This window comes from Boleophthalmus pectinirostris, unplaced genomic scaffold (assembly GCF_026225935.1).
Source record: "Boleophthalmus pectinirostris isolate CB_2022bp ecotype Guang Dong unplaced genomic scaffold, ASM2622593v1 HiC_scaffold_11, whole genome shotgun sequence".
In the NCBI taxonomy this organism is placed as follows: domain Eukaryota; kingdom Metazoa; phylum Chordata; class Actinopteri; order Gobiiformes; family Gobiidae; genus Boleophthalmus; species Boleophthalmus pectinirostris.
In genome coordinates, this window is record NW_026570994.1 from 23,192,858 (window position 1) to 23,208,964 (window position 16,107).

The 16,107-nt window shown below is 46.0% G+C and overlaps 1 protein-coding gene across 1 annotated transcript in view; it reads left to right on the forward strand.

The window, feature by feature from the left end:
• Positions 1-12,841: 12,841 nt before the first annotated feature.
• The window catches only part of LOC129411790 (putative leucine-rich repeat-containing protein DDB_G0290503), a 23,761-nt gene continuing 20,495 nt past the window's right edge, over positions 12,842-16,107 (forward strand). Inside the window, exon 1 of the mRNA XM_055163820.1 lies at positions 12,842-15,371. Within this exon, the coding sequence (XP_055019795.1) occupies positions 13,688-15,371 (1,684 nt within the window). The 5' untranslated portion in view covers positions 12,842-13,687. The remainder of the gene's footprint in view (positions 15,372-16,107) is intronic.

Sequence of the window (16,107 nt, forward strand, 5' to 3'; positions counted from 1 at the left end):
GAGGATTAGAGAGAGAGAAAAAGAGAGAGAGAGGATAGAGGGAGGGAGTGAGAGGGGAGGATAGAGAGATTGAGGGATGGAGTGAGTGAATTTGTGTTGGATAGAGAGAGAGGGAGGATAGAGGAAAGGAGGGAGGATAGAGTGATAGTGAGTGAGTGAGTGAGAGAGGGAGAACAGAGGGATGGAGTGAGAGAGAAAGAAAGTGAGGGAGGACAGAGAAAGAGAGATAGAGTGTTGAATAGAGGGAGGACAGAGGGATGAAGGACAGAGAGAAAGGGAGGAGATACAGATGGAGTGAGTGTTTGTGTTGGATAGAAAGAGAGGGATGGATAGAGAGATAGAGGGAGGATAGAGGGATGGAGAAATAGAGGGAGGATAGAGGGATGGAGAAATAGAGGAGGATAGAGGGATGGAGAGAGAGAGAGGGAGGATAGAGGGATAGAGAGGAGATAGAGGGAGGATAGAGGGATAGAGAGAGAGAGGGAGGATAGAGGGATAGAGGAGAGATAGAGGGAGGATAGAGGGATAGAGAGAGAGAGAGGGAGGATAGAGGGATGGAGAGATAGAGGGAGATAGAGATGAGAGAGAGAGATAGAGGGAGGATAGAGGGAGGATAGAGGGAGGATAGAGGGAGGATAGAGGGAGGATAGAGGGAAGATAGAGGGAGGATAGAGGGAGGATAGAGGGAGGATAGAGGGATAGAGGGAGGATAGAGGGAGGATAGAGGGAGGATAGAGGGAAGATAGAGGGAGGATAGAGGGAGGATAGAGGGAGGATAGAGGGAGGATAGAGGAAGGATAGAGGGAGGATAGAGGGAGGATAGAGAGGATAGAGAGATAGAGGGAGGATAGAGGGATAGAGAGATAGAGGGAGGATAGAGGGATAGAGAGAGATAGAGGGAGGATAGAGGGAGGAGAGAGAGAGAGATAGAGGGAGGATGGAGAGATAGAGGGAGGATAGAGGGATGGAGTGAGTGAGTGTTTGTGTTGAAGTGGTGATTTTCTTGTCGTTCTTCAGAGGAAAAGTGACAAACTGAGACGAGTCTGACACAAAAGTCTGAGAAACAAACACGACACGACACAGTTTATGATAAAAACACACGACCTGAACCTCAAATATCAAATATCAAATATCAAACATCAAATATCAAACATCAAACATCAAACATCAAACATCAAACATCTCCATGGAGACGAGCAGGAAAGTGACAGTGTGGAGCTTTAACTGTCCCATCTTCCTCTGATTTAACTCAAACACAAACACAGACCTGGACGACTTGTGTTTTTGTTTCATTCACATGTTTAACACACAAAACTGAAAACACTCTGTTCCACCTTGTGATGTCATCATGTGCTGATACAGGAAGTGCTCCACTGTGTTTTTAAACTCCACACACCTTCACTAGGATCATCTGGATCATCTCCATCCATGTTCTTCTTCTTCTCTGGGGTCGGGTCTCGGGGGCATCAGTCTGAACAGAGACTCCCAGACTTCCTTCACCCCAGACACTTCCTCCAGCTCCTCCAGTGGGACCTGAGGTGTTCCCAGTCCAGTCCAGAGACATGGTCCCTCCAGTGTGTCCTGGGTCTTCTCCTCCTCCCGGTGGGACATGAACACCTCCTGAGGGACACGTCCAGGAGACGTCAGAACAGACGTCCTCCCCTCAGACGCTCCTCTCCACGTGGAGGAGCAGCGGCTCTACTCCGAGCTCCTCACTCTGTCTCTGAGGGAGACGCCCGGACGCCTGCAGAGGAAACTCAAGAGCACAGAGACAAACGACTGAAAGAAATCATCTCTGTCCTGGAGATTCTGATCTCCACTGAACTACAGGGAAAAGAAAAACGACCACTTCATGACATCACAAGGTGGAGCAGAGTGTTTAGAACTTTGGAGATGTAGACAGACAAAACACAACTCCAGCTCTGTGTGTGATGAGGAAACAAAGGCAGTCTGGTCTCTGGTCCTGGTCTTGGTCTTGGTCTCTGGTCTCTGGTCTCTGGTCTTGGTCATTTAGATCTTGATCTGGTTGGTGTGTGTCTTTTGTTTGGTGTGATTTAAGTCGGTGTGTTTGTTTCCGTGTCTGATAAGCGTCTCTCGTCAGCGTCTCTCGTCGGCGTCTCTCGTCAGCGTCTCTCGTCGGCGTCTCTCGTCGGCGTCTCTCGTCAGTGTTTCTCGTTAGTGTTTCTCGTTGTTCTGAGGTTTGCGTCGCGGCGTCGTTAATGACGAACATAAATCTGTCGGGGTTTTGTTTTCACGTCGAGCTTTAGTGCCGAGTATAAATCCTGACCAGAGAGAACAAAGGTCCTATCTGACTCTGAGGCTCTGAGACGGGGCATCTGGTTTAAACAAACAAAAGTCTCATCAGATGTGATCGCGGACACGTCTCAGGATGATGACATCACACTTTATTCAGACGCACAAAAGAAAAATCCAGAACAAATGTAGAAAAAGAGTTTAAAGAGCCGCTGCTGCTCGTCTCTGGGTTTAACTTTAACATTTTTACATTTCCACGTTTCTTTTATTGTTTTGGAAAACGCTGGATTCGCCCAAAACAAACTATTAACTCTCTGTGCTAAGTCCCTCCCCCTTCAGAGCACGACCACACACACTCGTTGTGCGTCTCGCTGGTGAAACTCGTGCTCGTCACATCAGGTTTGTCGTGTCGTTGTGTTCAGTTTTGTGTGGTGTTTTGGTGTTTTTGTGGAGGATTGTGGTGTGGGAGCGTGGGGGCGGAGCCTCGTACAGACTCGTACTGCAGTTTGAACCGTGAGGAGGTTTTGAACAGGACCCGGACAACGTTAGAACAGAGTCGATCACAGTTTCAGACGACAGCGATTAGAAAAGGAGAGAGAGTTTTTAATGACAAATAAAATCAAAACCTTAAAACTTCAACTTAAAACTTCTGGTGTGATGTTGTGTCTCTGAGCAAGACACTTCACACAGTCCCAGTGATGATGCGGCTGGGAGGGCATCTGATGTAAACGATCAACTCGAACAGATCAGACGAGAAAAACCTGAGAGAGCAGGAACTGTCCATGGTCCTGATCTGTGTCAGACCTGAAACACACACTCTGGTTCAGTCCTGGTTTAGTCCTGGTTTAGTCCTGGTTTAGTCCTGGTTTAACCTGGTTTAAACCTGGTTTAGTCCTGGTTTAAACCTGGTTTAAACCTGGTTTAGTCCTGGTTTAAACCTGGTTTAGTCCTGGTTTAAACCTGGTTTAGTCCTGGTTTAAACCTGGTTTAGTCCTGGTTTAGTCCTGGTTTAAACCTGGTTTACCTGTTTAGTCCTGGTTTAGTCTGGTTTAAACCTGGTTTAGTCCTGGTTTAGTCCTGGTTTTAGTCCTGGTTTAGTCCTGGTTTAGTCCTGGTTTAGTCCTGGTTTAGTCCTGGTTTAGTCCTGGTTTAGTCCTGGTTTAAACCTGGTTTAGTCCTGGTTTAGTCCTGGTTTAAACCTGGTTTAGTTGGTTTAGTCCTGGTTTAGACCTGGTTTAGTCCTGGTTTAGTCCTGTTAGTCCTTAGTCCTGTTTTAGTCCTGGTTTAGTTTTTAGTCCTGGTTTAGTCCTGGTTTAGTCCAGTTTTAGTCCTTGGTTTAGTCCTTGGTTTAGTCCTGCTTTAGTCCTTGGTTTAGTCCCTGGTTTAGTCCTGGTTTAGTCCTGGTTTAGTCTTTGTTTAGTTCTGGTTTAGTCCTGGTTTAGTCCTGCTTTAGTCCAGTTTTAGTCCTTGGTTTAGTCCTTTTTAGTCCTGGTTTAGTCTTTGTTTAGTTCCTGTTTAGTCCTGGTTTAGTCCTGGTTTAGTCCTGGTTTAGTTTGGTTTTAGTCCTGGTTTAGTCCTGTTTAGTCCTTGGTTTTAGTCCTTGGTTTAGTTCTGGTTTAGTTCCTGGTTTAGTCCTTTGTTTTTTTAGTCCTGGTTTTAGTCCTGGTTTTAGTCCTTCCTTTTTAGTCCTGGTTTAGTCCTGGTTTAGTTCTGGTTTAGTCCTGGTTTAGTCCTGGTTTAGTCCTGGTTTAGTCCTGGTTTAGTCCTGATTTAGTCCTGTTTTAGTCCTGGTTTAGTCCTGGTTTAGTCTGAGTTTGACGTGTACATTTTGTTTTTGTCAAAAGTCGAGAAAATCAGATTTGAATCGATACAAAAACAAATATTTAAACAATTAGATCGTCATTTTTCTCAGATCTGGATCCTGAATCGGTTCGACTGACAGGAGCCTGGTATTGGTATCGGTATCGGTATCGGTGTGAGGCGTGCGGTCGGATGTTTTTGTTTGTTTGTTTGTCGTGGGCAGATGGAGCGAGAGTCGTGTGCGTTTTCCGCCTCCATTTGATCTCCAGCAGAAGCAATCATGGGAAAGTGCTCCACCAGACCTGAGACCAATCACCTGCTCCCTCCAGACCCGGACCCAGACCAAGACCCAGACCCAGACCCAGACCGAGACCACGAAGAACACGATCACGACAAAAACGAAGAGGAGGAGGAGGAGGAGGAGGAGGAGAGCGCTTTGAACGTGTGAGAGGGACAGAGAGAGACGGGAGGAAATGGAAAATAAAGATCTGAGGAGACGCCGAAGATGAAGATGTTTGTGTCTGAGGCTTTTGTCTGATCCAAGGAAACAACAGAAGAACCACAGAGTCTGAAACGAAGACGAGAAACGAGAGACGAGAAACGAAAGACGAGAAGAGAAGAGGAGAGAAGAGGAAGAGGAGTGGAGCAGGTGGAGAGAGACGAGCCACAACATCTGAGAGACAAAAATCTGAACTAAACTCATCCAAGAATCTGTAACACTTTATAATAACTACACCATATTTAGCCTTAATAAAGCATGAACAAGGACTTAATTAATAATGAACAAAGACTTAATTAAAAATGATTCATGCTTAGTAAATGTTTAATAAAGGATAATTCGTCTTCACTTTAGAAAAGCTCTAAAAAAGACTTAACTAACAGAGAACAGCTGCCTGAATGATCATTGCATTATTAGTAAATCATTCTCTCGTCGCTTACTAATGATTAATAAATGCTCAAATGGTTAGTTCATGAGTAATTAAGTATGAAATAATTATGAGTAACTATTTACAGCACAGGCAAATTAAGTGCAAGTGCTAATTAAGGTAGTAATTAAGTAGTTACTAAGCGTGAATCATTATTAATTAAGTCTTTGTTCATTATTAATTAAGCTTTTGTTCATGCTTTATTAAGGCTAAATAAGGTGTAGTTATTATAAAGTGTTACCCAAGAATCCAGTTTATCTCTGGTTCAGTCCTGGTTTAAGTCCTGGTTCCTGGTTTAGTCCTGGTTTAGTCCTGGTTTAGTCCTGGTTTAGTCAGTCCTGGTTCAGTCCTGTTAGTCCTGGTTTAGTCCTGGTTTAGTCCTGGTCCTGGTTTCCTGTCAGTCCTGGTTCAGTCCTGGTTCAGTCCTGGTTGGTTAGTCCTGGTTTAGTCCTGGTTAGTCCTGGTTTAGTCCTGGTTAGTCCTGGTTCCTGGTTCAGTCCTGGTTTAGTCCTGGTTTAGTCCTGTCCTGGTTTCCTGGTTAGTCCTGTCCTGGTTTAGTCCTGGTTCTGGTTAGTCCTGGTTTAGTCCTGGTAGTCCTAGTCCTGGTTAGTCCTGGTCAGTCCTGGTTCAGTCCTGGTTTAGTCCTGGTTGGTAGTCCTGGTCAGTCCTGGTCCTGGTTCAGTCCTGGTTCAGTCCTGGTTCAGTCCTGGTTTAGTCCTGGTTAGTCCTGGTTTAGTCCTGGTCTAGTCCTGGTCTAGTCCTGGTCTAGTCCTGGTTCAGTCCTGGTTTAGAACCCAGAAACCCAAACCTCAGACCTCCAGTCCGTCACTTCACGGGCAGAAGGTTTGAGGTGTTGTGTTTCTTCACGTCTCACAGCCGTTTGTTTTTAAAGCTGAACTGCAGGAAACGGCCTCGTGTTTCTCAAACGCAGGAATATTTAGTTTGAGTGAAAATCTAATTTTGTCTTTCTGAACTTTAAACAGAACGTGACGTCTTGTAAACGCTGTGAACGTGAAGGAGGTTTGTGTCTTTCCTCTTGAATAAAAAGACTTGACGTAAAGTAAAGTAAAAGATGTTTTGGAGGTACATGATCCTCCAGAACATCAACAAGCACCGAGTGCAGAAAGTTCCACAGTGCAGAAAGTTCCACAGTGCAGCTTTAAATGTGAAACTGTCGTTTCTGAAAATGTTTAATATTTGAATGAAACAAAATCTGTGCCTGAACCTCCAGCTGCTCCTGTGGAGCCCAAATCTGCAGGAGGCTAATTAAACTGAACCAGGACTAAACCAGAACTAAACCAGGTCTAAACCAGGTCTAAACCAGGACTAAACCAGGTCTAAACCAGGACTAAACCAGGACTGAAACCAGGACTAAAACCAGGTCTAAACCAGGACTAAACCAGGGACTAAACCAGGACTAAACCAGGACTAAACCAGGACTAAACCAGGACTAAAGGACTAAACCAGGACTCTAAACCAGGACTGGAAACCAGGACTGAACCAGGACTGAAACCAGGGACTGAACCAGGAAACCAGGACTAACCAAGACTGAACCAGGACTAAACCCAGGACTGAACCAGGAACTAAACCAAGGACTAAACCACTAAACCAGACTAAACCAGGACTAAACCAGGTCTAAACCAGGACTAAACCAGACTAAACCAGGACTAAACCAGGACTAAACCAGGACTAAACCAGGACTATTTTCTTCTAAACAAGCAAAGTCCAGGCTCAGGTCTGGGTCCAGCTGTAGTTCAGACCAGGATTCTGGCTCAGGCCTGGTCCTGGTCCTGGTCTGGACCAAGATGAGGACTGAAGGACTAAAGACTTTAAAGACTTTAAAGAGTTTAACATATTTAATCCGTGTGCCCCCCCCCCCCCCCCAGAGAGGAACCACAGGACCACCACAATAAAAGCCCCCCCCCCTTGTTCCCCGCCACAATAAGAGTTTATCAGCGCAGCAGCAGCACAGCGCCCCCTGTGGGCAAACACACAGAGGGACATTTCACACTCTTTTATTTACACTTCTGTTAGACCAGGACCAGACCTGAACCTGGACTCGGGATTTGAAAGAACAGACTCGATATCGATACCGATACCGATACTCGATACTCGATACCACACTGAAAATAAAACCCTCTTTAGTCGATCTCCTGTGATTTTACATGTTTTGATTCTTATTTTAGGAGAGATTTTTGATTTTTTGTGTGATCTGTGCCGTAAAACACACAGACACACGAGCACAGGAACAATGACAAGAAAAGAAATTAAAAAAAAAAAAAAAAAAGAATGAAAAAATGACAAAAACGGCAATTAACCACCCAGAGAGAGAAAAGAGAGAAAGAACAGAGGGAGGAGGAGGAAACGAGCAGAAACTCCACCTGCTCAACTTACAGCTCAGATCTGTGGAGAGGAGATCAACACACGAGGTCCAGGTCTCTGTGTGGTCCTGGTCCAGGTCTCTGTGTGGTCCTGGTCCAGGTCTCTGTGTGGTCCTGGTCCTAGTCCTGGTCTGGTTCTGGACTCTGCATGTCTCTGGACTCTGGTTTAGTCTTGGTTTAGTTCTGTGTCTGGACTCTGTGTGGTCCTGGTTTAGTTCTGGTCCTGGTCTTGGTCTTGGTCCTGGTCTTGGTCCTGGTCTTGGTCTTGGTCTGGTCTTGGTCTGGTCTTGGTCCTGGTCCTGGTCCTCGGTCTTCCTGGTCTGGTGGTCTGGTCCTCGGTCCTGGTCTGGTCCTGGTCTTAGGTCTTGGTCTGGTTCTGGTCTGGTCTGGTCTTGGTCTGGTCTCTCCTCTGGTCTTGGTCTTGGTCTTGGTCTTGGTCCTCTTGGTACTGGTCCTGGTCCTGGTCCCGGTCTGGTCTGGTCTGGTCTGGTCCTGGTCTCTGGTCCTGGTCTTGGTCTCTGGTCCTGGTTTAGTCCTGGTCTTAGTCTTGGTCTGGTTCTGGTCTGGTCTCTGGTCTTGGTCTTGGTCTTGGTCGGTCTTGGTCTTGGTCTGATCCTGGTCTTGGTCTTGGTCTTGGTCTGGTCCGGTCTTGGTCTGGTCCTGGTCCTGGTCCTGGTTTAGTCCTGGTCTTAGTCTTGGTCTGGTCCTGGTCTGGTCTCTGGTCTTGGTCTTGGTCTTGGTCTGGTCCTGGTCTTGGTCTTGGTCCTGGTCTCTGGTCCTTGGTCTTGGTCTGGTCTGGTCTCTTGGTCTCTGGTCTCTGGTCTGGTCTGGTCTCTGGTCTTGGTCTTCGGTCTTGGTCTGGTCCTGGTCCTGGTTTAGTCTTGGTCCTGGTCTCGGTCTCTGGTCCTGGTTTAGTCCCGGTCTAGTCCTGGTCTTGGACTCTCTCAGAGGACGCGCTCATCAGCCTAGCGGCAGTCCCAAGATGGCGGCCGGCGCTCTAATTGTGCCGTGTTTAATTAAAGCGTCGCAGATTAGAGGAATTATGTCTGAATTATGGAGAATTGTGTTTTAACGAGCGCTAACGAGGCCCTGATGAGGAGCCCGCAGAGACCCGCCGAGACCAGGACCCAGACCAAGACCGAGACCGAGACCGAGAAGAGACGGAGAGATAGAGAGAAGAGGAAGAGGAGGAGAGGAGGAAGAGGAGGAGGAGGAGGAGGAGGAGGAGGTCATGTGACTGGAGTTTGTTTGAAAGAGGAAAGTTTGTGTTTCACCCGGAAAGTTACTTTTACAGCAAATAAATACAATTACTGCTTTAGTTCTGGTTTAGTTCTGAATGTGTGTGTGTGTGTGTGTGTGTGTGTGTGTGTGTGTGTGTGTCTGTGTGTGTGTGTGTGTGTGTGTGTGTGTGTGTGTGTGTGTGTGTGTGTGTGTGTGTGTGTGTCTGTGTGTGTGTGTGTGTGTGTGTGTGTGTGTGTGTGTGTGTGTGTGTGTGTGTGTGTGTGTGTGTCTGTGTGTGTGTGTGTGTGTGTGCTGTGTGTGTGTGTGTGTGTGTGTGTGTCTGTGTGTGTGTGTGTGTGTGTGTGTGTGTGTGTGTGTGTGTGTGTGTGTGTGTCTGTGTGTGTGTGTGTGTCTGTGTGTGTGTGTGTCTGTGTGTGTGTGTGTGTGTGTGTGTGTGTGTGTGTGTGTGTGTGTGTGTGTGTGTGTGTGTGTGTGTGTGTGTGTGTGTGTGTGTGTGTGTGTGTGTGTGTGTGTGTGTCTGTGTGTGTGTGTGTGTCTGTGTGTGTGTGTGTGTGTGTGTGTCTGTGTGTGTGTGTCTGTGTGTGTGTCTGTGTGTGTGTGTGTGTGTGTGTGTGTGTGTGTCTGTGTGTGTGTGTGTGTGTGTCTGTGTGTGTGTGTGTGTGTGTGTCTGTGTGTGTGTGTGTGTGTGTGTGTGTGTGTGTGTGTGTGTGTGTGTGTGTCTGTGTGTGTGTGTGTGTGTGTGTGTGTGTGTGTGTGTGTGTGTGTGTGTGTGTGTGTGTGTGTGTGTGTGTGTGTGTGTGTGTGTGTGTGTGTGTGTGTGTGTGTGTGTGTGTGTGTGTGTGCTGTGTGTGTGTGTGTCTGTGTGTGTGTGTGTGTGTGTGTGTGTGTGTGTGTGTCTGTGTGTGTGTCTGTGTGTGTGTGTGTCTGTGTGTGTGTGCTGTGTGTGTGTGTGTGTGTGTGTGTGTGTGTGTGTGTGTGTGTGTGTGTGTGTGTGTCTGTGTGTGTCTGTGTGTGTGTGTGTGTGTGTGTGTGTGTCTGTGTGTGTGTGTGTGTGTGTGTCTGTGTGTGTGTGTGTGTGTGTGTGTGTGTGTGTGTGTGTGTGTGTGTGTGTGTGTGTGTGTGTGTGTGTGTGTGTGTGTGTGCTGTGTGTGTGTGTGTGTGTGTGTGTGTGTGTGTGTGTGTGTGTGTCTGTGTGTGTGTGTGTGTGTGTGTGTGTCTGTGTGTGTGTGTGTGTGTGTGTGTGTGTGTGTGTGTGTGTGTGTGTGTGTGTGTGTGTGTGTGTGTGTGTGTGTGTGTGTGTGTCTGTGTGTGTGTGTGTGTGTGTGTGTGTGTGTGTGTGTGTGTGTGTGTGTGTGTGTGTGTGTGTGTGTGTGTGTGTGTGTGTCTGTGTGTGTGTGTGTGTGTGTGTGTGTGTGTGTGTGTGTGTGTGTGTGTGTGTGTCTGTGTGTGTGTGTGTGTGTGTGTGTGTCTGTGTGTGTGTGTATGTGTGTGTGTCTGTGTGTGAGAATCAGAATCAAATTTATTTGTCATTTCAGTATAAAAAATACTCAGGTCCAGGTCAACAGCAGCACAGACAATAAGAACAAATAGTTACAATAAGAATAAATAGTTAAAAATATTGTATATCAACCCGCCCCCATTTTCTAAAGTGCGTCTCCAAGTCAGTGCTGTTTTCTAGTGTTTTTTCTGACAGAGTTAATCTGTCTCACGGCATCAGGATAAAAACTGTTCCGTAGTCTGGTGGTCCTGGCCTGTAGGTGGCGCAATCTTCTGCCTGATGGGAGAAATGTAAAAAGTCCATGTGCTGATGGTGGAGTCTCCATGATGCTGTGGCTTTTGTCCTGCACCTGCTGATGTAAATATCTTCAATGCATCGTAGGCTACAGCCGCAGACGCACCCGCAGCTCTAACTATCCTCCGCAGCTCTAACTATCCTCCGCAGCTCTAACTATCCTCCGCAGCTCTAACTATCCTCCGCAGCTCTAACTATCCTCCGCAGCTCTAACTCCCCTCCGCAGCTCTAACTATCCTCCGCAGCTCTAACTATCCTCCCGCAGCTCTAACTAGCAGCTCTAACTCCGCAGCTCTAACTATCCTCCGCAGCTCTAACTCCCCTCCGCAGCTCTAACTCTCTAGCTCTAACTATCCTCCTCTACGCAGCTCTAACTATCCTCCGCGGCTGCAGCTCTAACTATCCTCCGCAGCTCTAACTATCCTCCGCAGCTCTAGCTCTAACTATCCTCCGCAGCTCTAACTATCCTCCGCAGCTCTAACTATCCTCTAACGCAGCTCTAACTATCCTCCAGCTCTAACTATCCTCCGCAGCTCTAACTATCAGCTCTAACTATTCTCCTCCGCAGCTCTAACTAAGCTCTAATATCTGCCTAACTCTCCAGCTCTAACTCCCCTCCGCAGCTCTAACTATCCTCCGCAGCTCTAACTATCCTCCGCAGCTCTAACTATCCTCCGCAGCTCTAACTCCCCTCCGCAGCTCTAACTCCCCTCCGCAGCTCTAACTATCCTCGCAGCTCTAACTATCTATCCTCTCTAACTCCCCTCCGCAGCTCTAACTCCCCTCCGCAGCTCTAGCTCTAACTATCCTCCGCAGCTCTAACTATCTATCCTCCGCAGCTCTAACTAGCTCTAACTCCGCATCAGCTCTAACTATCCTCCGCAGCTCTAACTATCGCAGCTCTAACTATCCTCCGCAGCTCTAACTATCCCCGCAGCTCTAGCAGCTCTAACTATCCTCCGCAGCTCTAACTATCCTCCGCTCTAAATCATCCTCCGCAGCTCTAACTATCTCCTCTCTAACAGCTCTAACTATCCTCCGCAGCTCTAACTATCCTCTGCAGATCTTTCCTCTCTGCCCTTGGTGCTGCTGCTGAACCTCACAGTCATGTTGGAGGTGAGGATGTTCTCCACCTCACACCTGTAAAAGACCTTCAGGACAGAGGGACCCACACCTGCTTTTTTTAGGCGCCTAAGAAAGTCTAGGTGTTGGTGTCTCTTTTTCACAATGCAGCTGGTGTTATTAGACCAGCTGAGACTGTTCATGATCTGGACTCCCAGGTATTTAAGACAGGAAACAATCTCCACCGCACCGTATGTGTGTGTGTGTGTGTGTGTGTGTGTGTGTGTGTGTGTGTGTGTGTGTGTGTGTGTGTGTGTGTGTGTGTGTGTGTGTGTGTGTGTGTGTGTGCGTGCGTGTGTGTGTGTGCGTGCGTGTGCGTGTGTGTGTGTGTGTGTGTGTGTGTGTGTGTGTGTGTGTGTGTGTGTGTGTGTGTGTGTGTGTGTGTGTGTGTGTGTGTGTGTGTGTGTGTGTGTGTGTGTGTGTGTGTGTGTGTGTGTGTGTGTGTGTGTGTATGTGTGTGTGTGTGTGTGTGTGTGTGTGTGTGTGTGTGTGTGTGTGTGTGTGTGTGTGTGTGTGTGTGTGTGTGTGTGTGTGTGGTACGCGTCAGTCGCTCTGGTTTGACATTTAACTTGTAGGTGATTTTATATTAGTTTTCTTTTTTTATATATTTTGTATTTCACGTTGGGAGAAGAATTTCCAAGACACAGATGTGTTTTTCCCTGTGCTGCTCTGTTCTTCTGGCTCTTCCACCTCGTCCACTGTGTGACTGACGCCGCCAACGTGAACATGACGTTTCCATCGCTCTTACTGTCGCGTTCTGTTTGAGTTTCCGGCAATGAGTGGAATTACCAAAATAAATAAATAAATAAATAAATAAATGGGATGTAGCACAAAATGTGAAAACAGGAGAATACCGCCTTGTAATCCACTTATTTCAACAAAGTAACTGTAATCCAATTACCACTCATTAAAACAGTAACTGTAACTGAATACAGTTACTCATCATTTGTACTCTGATTACTCTGGTACATGTAATCTGTTACTCCACAACACTAGTGGTATTATAAAATATATAAATACTAATTAATATTCAAATATTGTACAATATACTAGACTGTTAAATTAATTAATCAAAATAATTAAAATGATTAATTAAAAATCCTTTTTGAATTAAAGTGCATGAAAATAACATTCAAATAGCACAGCAGCTTTGGATTTAAAGTGCTAAAGGCAGTTCAATCATTTAAGGCACAATGTAAAGCTAAGTGGACACTAAAAGACAATAAAAGTCATCATTTGATGGTGATTACATGTCAAATTGGACCACAATAGTGCAACAGAAATGATTAGAAATTTGGCATAAACAAGGCCGGAGGCGGCTAGGCTAAGCTAACCATACAAACAAACAGAGACTGGGCGGGGCTTAACAATCCCGTCAGATCGTCACTATACGGCTCGCTTGGGCGCTCAAAGGGCGATGGTTTTTGGCTCCTACAAGTTGACATTTAAACATTTAAAACGGTGAGTTTAGTAACTTGTCATCGCGGATTGAAGCTAATTGAGGCTTAAAAACAAACCTGTAGCTCGCGTTTGTTTATCTCTCTCGCGTCTGCCGCGCTTCCGGGTTTCGCGCTAATATAAGATCCTAATTGGGCGGCCGCGGTCACATGATCGGACGCACGCAAAGGGACGCAAACAGAGAGCAGGAGCGAGGCAAGAGAGTTTGTTGCTAAGGCGGTTTTGTCACCCGCGTTACACCATCATCACATTCTGGAATCTAAAATAGTTTTGGAGCCTGAGAAGCTGTCGCCGTAGCAACGTGATGTTCTAATGCCGCCCCTGGATCTCCATGGTGATAGAACTCTGCTTGATGACATCATCAGAGAAGCACGACGCTGCTTTAAAGTAAACTTTGAGTGACACAGTGAAATAAACACTAAAGTGACAGAATACTTTTATTAATACTTTTACTACTGCTACTTCAAAGCAGCGCTCTGCTTTATGACATCATCAGTAAAGGACAAGCACAAAGCACAAAGCAACTTACTGTTTTGAAGAAGATTATAAGTGTAACACAAAACAAACATTACAGACACAGAATACTGCCACTTCTACTGCGTGTACTACGACTACTGCGTGTACTACGACTACTGCGTGTACTGCTACTAGAGCTACTACTGCACGTTTACACTAGAGCTTTTCTCTCTCTACTGCATATTTGAACAGAAAAAATGCCCTGGTTTTTTTTTAGAAAATCCCGACCTAAGGTCAAACGCCAAATCTTAGAGGCTGAGAACCAGGAACTGCACGAGAGGATCCAGAACTTAGAACATAAGAACCAGCAACAAAACGAGAGGAACCGAAACTTAGAAAATCAGAACGAGCAACAAAACGAGAGGATCCAAAACTTAGAAAATCAGAACGAGCAACAAAACGAGAGGATCCAAAACTTAGAAAATCAGAACGAGCAACAAAACGAGAGGATCCAAAACTTAGAACATAAGAACCAGCAACAAAACGAGAGGAACCGAAACTTAGAAAATCAGAATCAGCAACAAAACGAGAGGATCCAAAACTTAGAAAATCAGAACGAGCAACAAAACGAGAGGATCCAAAACTTAGAACATAAGAACCAGCAACAAAACGAGAGGAACCGAAACTTAGAAAATCAGAATCAGCAACAAAACGAGAGGATCCAAAACTTAGAAAATCAGAACGAGCAACAAAACGAGAGGATCCAGAACTTAGAACATAAGAACCAGCAACAAAACGAGAGGAACCGAAACTTAGAAAATCAGAACGAGCAACAAAACGAGAGGATCCAAAACTTAGAAAATCAGAACGAGCAACAAAACGAGAGGAACCGAAACTTAGAAAATCAGAACGAGCAACAAAACGAGAGGAACCGAAACTTAGAAAATCAGAACGAGCAACAAAACGAGAGGATCCAAAACTTAGAACATAAGAACGAGCAACAAAACGAGAGGAACCGGAACTTAGAAAATCAGAATCAGCAACAAAACGAGAGGATCGACACCTTAATCGATCATAACCTCAAACTGCACGGAAGGATCCAAACCTTAAACAATCAGAACCAGGAACTGCATAAGTGGACCCGAAACACTGAAAATCAGAACCAGCAACTAAACGAGAAGATCCACTGCTTAAAAGATTCTACACTCGACCTGCACCAGAGCATCCATGACTTAGACCTTGAGAACCGAAACTTAGAAAATCTGAACCAGCAACAAAACGAGACGATCCAAATCTTAGAAAATCAGACCCAGCAACAAAACGAGAGGATCGGCACCTTAATAGATTGTAAATTTGAACTGGGCCAGAGGATCCAAAACTTAAACAATCAGAACAAAGATCTGTGCGAAAGGATCGAAATGTCCTCGGTTAAGAACCAGAAGCTACAGGAGGTGAACCGAAGCCTTTTACACATCATCGACTTACACTTCGAAGAACAGACCGACAGGATCTGCTTGCAGCAGGAGTCGCTGGAGAAAGTTCAGATGAGGTGTGATGAAGCAGAAGGTGAAGTCAGCCCACACCTACGAGATCTGAAGGAGGAAGGTCAACAACATGCTCAGCTGAAAGACTCCCATTCAGAGCTCCTCAAAGCTGCCACCGAGCTCAACCAAGAGAAGGTGAATTTGAAGGAGGAGCTCGAAACGTTGAGGACAGGAGTCGGTTCCTCAGGCCCTCGGGAATTTTTATTTAAATCTTATAAGAAGAGCATGTCTGAAGATCTGAAAAGTGTGGAGAACAGGTTATCGGAGGAGTGTAGAGAGACAGAGAGACAACAACAGAGGAACACAGAACTGTCGGAGGAGATGGAGATTCTCTGTGATGAACATGAAAAGATCAAACAGGAGAAAACACGTCTGCAAGAGCAAATCCAGCAGATTTGTTCAAACCTGGTTTACATACCTGGTTTAGACCTGGGTTAGACCTGGGTTAGACCTGGGTTAGACCTGGGTTAGACCTGGGTGAGATCAGGTTTAGATCGAGTTTTCAGACCTGGTCTAAACCTGGTTTTCAAACCAGGTTTAGACCTGGGTTAGACCTTGTTTAGTCCTGGTTTAGACCTGCCGGTATTACGACATCCGTCCGGTATTATGACATGTCTCTATTTACTCTATTTTTGTTTCGCACTCATGCCTCACAGCAAGAAGGTTGTGGGTTGGATTCCCGGGTGACCCGGGTCTTTCTGTGTGGACTTTGTGTTTCTCTTCGTGTCTGGATGAGTTTCCTCCGGTTTCCTCCATCAACACAAAACCTGCTCCAGGTCCAAGAACAGTTGAGAGTCAAGGACACAAACACAATCAATTCAATCATTGTGTCCTTGGGCAAGACACTTCACACACATTGCCTCGTATGAAAGTGGTGTGTGTGTGTGATGGTGGTGTTCGGAGGGACCGATGGCGCCGATTGACATGGCAGCCGTGCTTCTGTCAGTCTGCCCCAGGGCAGCTGTGGCTACAACAGTAGTTTACATCAGCAGGTGCAGAGTGAATGAATAATGCTGAATAATGTTCTGTAAAATATCTTTGTGACAAAAAGCGGCGTCTCTATTCAGACGCGCCGCTATTACAACATGTTTTATATTTGTGACTACAAAATAAATCAAACTATTCTAAATATT